We start from the raw sequence: 5000 nt of genomic DNA, 5'->3' as shown, positions 1-5000 counted from the left end.
TCTCTCTCTCTCTGGCTCAGTGGTGTTGATAGGAGACTCTAACCTCTCTCTCTCTCTGGCCCAGTGGTGTTGATAGGAGACTCTAACCTCTCTCTCTCTCTGGCCCAGTGGTGTTGATAGGAGACTCTAACCTCTCTCTCTCTCTGGCCCAGTGGTGTTGATAGGAGACTCTAACCCATCTCTCTCTCTCTAACCCTTCGCTCTCTCTCTCTGGCCCAGTGGTGTTGATAGGAGATTCTAACCCATCTCTCTCTCTCTCTCTGGCCCAGTGGTGTTGATAGGAGACTCCGGTGTGGGGAAGAGTAACCTGTTGTCTCGTTTCACCCGGAATGAGTTTAACCTGGAGAGTAAGAGCACCATCGGGGTAGAGTTTGCCACCCGTAGTATCCAGGTGGATGGGAAGACCGTGAAGGCTCAGATCTGGGACACAGCTGGTCAGGAGAGATACCGGGCTATTACATCAGCGTGAGTCTCTCTGGTGGTGGTACACACACACACACACACACACACACACACACACACACACACTAGGAATGTAATGATTCACTGATACTCATCAGTCCCTGATTGAAATGTTAAAACAAGACAGCATAGGTCCACGGTCCCCAAACCATCCAGGTCCACGGTCCCCAAACCATCCAGGTCCACGGTCCCCAAACCATCCAGGTCCACGGTCCCCAAACCATCCACTAATGGTAGTGGGGTGGTAGATGTCTAGTCTCCCTTATAGATCTAATCTGATAGTGGTAGATGTCTAGTCTCCCTTGTGGATCTAATCTGATAGTGGTAGATGTCTAGTATCCCTTATACTCTAGTCTGATAGTGGTAGTGTGGTGGTAGATGTCTAGTATCCCTTATGGCTCTAATCTGATAGTGGTAGTTGTGTGGTATGTGTCTAGTATCCCTTATGGCTCTAATCTGATAGTGGTAGTGGGGTGGTAGATGTCTAATCTCCCTTATGGCTCTAATCTGATAGTGGTAGTTTGTGGTATGTGTCTAGTATCCTTATGGCTCTAATCTGATAGTGGTAGAGGGATGGTAGATGTCTTGACTCCTTATGGCTCTAATCTGATAGTATTAGATGTCTCGACTCCTTATGGCTCTAATCTGATAGTGGTGGTGGTTGTCACGTTTGTTTGCTCCTATCTGCTAGATATATTTATGTGACCAATCAAATTTGATTTGAACTGTCTTCTCTGGTCCACAGGTATTACCGTGGTGCCGTGGGTGCTCTTCTGGTCTATGACATCGCCAAGCACCTGACCTATGAGAGCGTGGAACGTTGGCTGAAGGAGCTGAGAGACCATGCAGACAGCAACATCGTTATTATGTTGGTTGGCAACAAGAGTGACCTGCGCCACCTCAGGGCTGTGCCCACCGATGGGGCACGGGCGTTTGCAGGTCAGTACAGAACCAACCTGGTCTGGTTTCAGGTCTAACCTGGTCTGGTTTCAGGTCCAACCTGGTCTGGTTTCAGGTCCAACCTGGTCTGGTTTCAGGTCCAACCTGGTCTGGTTTCAGGTCCAACCTGGTCTGGTTGCAGGTCCAACCTGGTCTGGTTGCAGGTCCAACCTGGTCTGGTTGCAGAACCAACCTGGTCTGGTTGCAGAACCAACCTGGTCTGGTTTCAGATGTATTTGTGCAGGTGTGGTATCAGGCTAGTACCAACCATGCCTCCCTACTCCCACATAAGGAGGTCTAAGAGTAGTGGAGTTCATCTTTTTCTTACTCATGAGTGGCTGTCGGTGATCAGGGTTTGCTTATTCACTTACTCTAATGTCGCGGGGAGACGTTTCTGCGATGTCGCGGGGAGACGTTTCTGCGATGTCGCGGGAGACGTTTCTGCGATGTCGCTGGGAGACGTTAACACAGTAGTGATTGACATGGTTTACCGTTTCCCTCTGTCCCTCAGAGAAGAACGGTTTGTCTTTCCTGGAGACCTCAGCCCTGGACTCTACTAACGTGGAGACATCCTTCCAGACCATTCTGACTGGTGAGTAGTCCTCTGTCTGTCTGTGCATGGACTATTTTCTTATAGGTTTAATAAAGTCATTATATTTTAAATGGGCTATATTGTATTATGGCACAGGGTTTAGCACAGGCCAGAGAATGAGAGAAGAGACCAGTGGTTGTGTGTTAGGGTGATCATCTCTGCTGCGCCAGGGGCCAGGTGAGCTTCCTGAATACCTAATCACAGCTGAGGGCCGGGGGCCAGGTGAGCTTCCTGAATACCTAATCACAGCTGAGGGCCGGGGGCCAGGTGAGCTTCCTGAATACCTAATCACAGCTGAGGGCCGGGGGCCAGGTGAGCTTCCTGAATACCTAATCACAGCTGAGGGCCGGGGGCCAGGTGAGCTTCCTGAATACCTAATCACAGCTGAGGGCCGGGGGCCAGGTGAGCTTCCTGAATACCTAATCACAGCTGAGGGCCGGGGGCCAGGTGAGGTCCACTGCTCTGCTGTGGATCAACTCCCTTCCTGTGGCTCCTGCCATGCCTGTACTAACACACAGAGTGTAGTCAAACCAATGTTTCATAGGGAACGCGATCCGATCTGGTGATTGTACTAGATCATTTCCTGTTTAAGCTGGGAGTAAAGTACTGCAGTATAACATGCTAATCTCCCTCTTGTCTCTCTCCCTCTCCCTCTTGTCTCTCTCTCCCTCCTGTCTCTCTCTCTCCTCCTGTCCCTCTCTCTATCCCTCTTGTCCCTCTCTCTCTCTCTGTCTCCCTCCTGTCCCTCTCTGTCTCCCTCCTGTCCCTCTCTCTCTCCCTCTTGTCCCTCTCTCTCTCTCTCTGTCTCCCTCCTGTCTCTCTGTCTCCCTCCTGTCCCTCTCTCTGTCTCCCTCCTGTCCCTCTCTCTCTCTCCCTCCTGTCCCTCTCTCTCTCTCCCTCCTGTCCCTCTCTCTCTCTCCCTCCTGTCCCTCTCTCTCTCTCCCTCCTGTCCCTCTCTCTCTCTCCCTCCTGTCCCTCTCTCTCTCTCCCTCCTGTCCTCTCTCTCTCTCCCTCCTGTCCCTCTCTCTCTCTCCCTCCTGTCCTCTCTCTCTCTCCCTCCTGTCCCTCTCTCTCTCTCCCTCCTGTCCCTCTTCCTCACTCTCCCTCCTGTCTTCCACATCCCCCCTCCCTCCCTGCAGAAATCTATCGCATTGTGTCTCAGAAACAGATGTCAGACCGGCAAGACAACAACATGTCGCCTAGCAACAACGTGGTCAACATCCAGGTGCAGCCGACGGAGAATAAACCAAAGATGCAATGTTGTCAGAGCATTTAACGGCATCACCAGTACCACCTGCTTCCCCCTGACCCCCGACCCCAAACCCCCTGCTAAAAAGCCTGCTTTGGTCCGGTCTGTCTGAGACACAGCTGCGTGGCCAGGCTCTAGACCGAGACACAGCTGCGTGGCCAGGCTCTAGACCGAGACACAGCTGCGTGGCCAGGCTCTAGACCGAGACACAGCTGCGTGGCCAGGCTCTAGACCGAGACACAGCTGCGTGGCCAGGCTCTAGACCGAGACACAGCTGCGTGGCCAGGCTCTAGACCGAGACACAGCTGCGTGGCCAGGCTCTAGACCGAGACACAGCTGCGTGGCCAGGCTCTAGACCGAGACACAGCTGCGTGGCCAGGCTCTAGACCGAGACACAGCTGCGTGGCCAGGCTCTAGACCGAGACACAGCTGCGTGGCCAGGCTCTAGACCGAGACACAGCTGCGTGGCCAGGCTCTAGACCGAGACACAGCTGCGTGGCCAGGCTCTAGACCGAGACACAGCTGCGTGGCCAGGCTCTAGACCGAGACACAGCTGCGTGGCCAGGCTCTAGACCGAGACACAGCTGCGTGGCCAGGCTCTAGACCGAGACACAGCTGCGTGGCCAGGCTCTAGACCGAGACACAGCTGCGTGGCCAGGCTCTAGACCGAGACACAGCTGCGTGGCCAGGCTCTAGACCGAGACACAGCTGCGTGGCCAGGCTCTAGACCGAGACACAGCTGCGTGGCCAGGCTCTAGACCGAGACACAGCTGCGTGGCCAGGCTCTAGACCGAGACACAGCTGCGTGGCCAGGCTCTAGACCGAGACACAGCTGCGTGGCCAGGCTCTAGACCGAGACACAGCTGCGTGGCCAGGCTCTAGACCGAGACACAGCTGCGTGGCCAGGCTCTAGGGTCTATACTACAGAGTAGAGGCTGCCTCCAAAGTGCACTTACTTGACTTGCACACTTCTTGTCATAGATTTAAACGCATTAGATTGTAATTATTGGCTGAAGGTAGTTTCTTTCCACCGTTAAGACTAAATCCATGATGGGAAGTGTGCAAGTGAACACTTTGAGAAAAGGGTGTATAATTAGGGTGCAGCTGTGTCTGAGCCCGTTGGTTCTATACAGCTGTGTCTGAGCCCGTTGGTTCTATACAGCTGTGTCTGAGCCCGTTGGTTCTATACAGCTGTGTCTGAGCCCGTTGGTTCTATACAGCTGTGTCTGAGCCCGTTGGTTCTATACAGCTGTGTCTGATCCCATTGGTTCCTTAAGGATCCCCAGTCAGGACTATACAGCTGTGTCTGAGCCCATTGGTTCTATACAGCTGTGTCTGAGCCCATTGGTTCTATACAGCTGTGTCTGAGCCCGTTGGTTCTATACAGCTGTGTCTGAGCCCGTTGGTTCTATACAGCTGTGTCTGAGCCCGTTGGTTCTATACAGCTGTGTCTGATCCCGTTGGTTCTATACAGCTGTGTCTGATCCCGTTGGTTCTATACAGCTGTGTCTGAGCCCGTTGGTTCTATACAGCTGTGTCTGATCCCATTGGTTCCTTAAGGATCCCCAGTCAGGACTATACAGCTGTGTCTGATCCCGTTGGTTCTATACAGCTGTGTCTGATCCCATTGGTTCCTTAAGGATCCCCAGTCAGGACTACACAGCTGTGTCTGAGCCCGTTGGTTCCTTAAGGATCCCCAGTCAGGACTACACAGCTGTGTCTGAGCCCGTTGGTTCCTTAAGGATCCCCAGTCAGGAC

The 5000-nt window shown here is 53.2% G+C and overlaps 1 protein-coding gene across 1 annotated transcript in view; it reads left to right on the top strand.

Annotated features, from left to right (window-relative positions):
• LOC124029449 (ras-related protein Rab-11A-like) overlaps positions 1-4652 on the top strand; it is a 14209-nt gene extending 9557 nt beyond the window's left edge. Inside the window, exons 2-5 of the mRNA XM_046341150.1 lie at positions 270-465; positions 1208-1401; positions 1913-1993; positions 3133-4652. Of these exons, the coding sequence (XP_046197106.1) occupies positions 270-465; positions 1208-1401; positions 1913-1993; positions 3133-3269 (608 nt within the window). The 3' untranslated portion in view covers positions 3270-4652. The remainder of the gene's footprint in view (positions 1-269; positions 466-1207; positions 1402-1912; positions 1994-3132) is intronic.
• Positions 4653-5000: the final 348 nt, after the last annotated feature.

This window comes from Oncorhynchus gorbuscha, unplaced genomic scaffold (assembly GCF_021184085.1).
Source record: "Oncorhynchus gorbuscha isolate QuinsamMale2020 ecotype Even-year unplaced genomic scaffold, OgorEven_v1.0 Un_scaffold_6399, whole genome shotgun sequence".
NCBI lineage: Eukaryota > Metazoa > Chordata > Actinopteri > Salmoniformes > Salmonidae > Oncorhynchus > Oncorhynchus gorbuscha.
The sequence above is the reverse complement of the archived record's forward strand: the minus strand, read 5'-3'. Positions and strand labels throughout refer to the sequence as shown.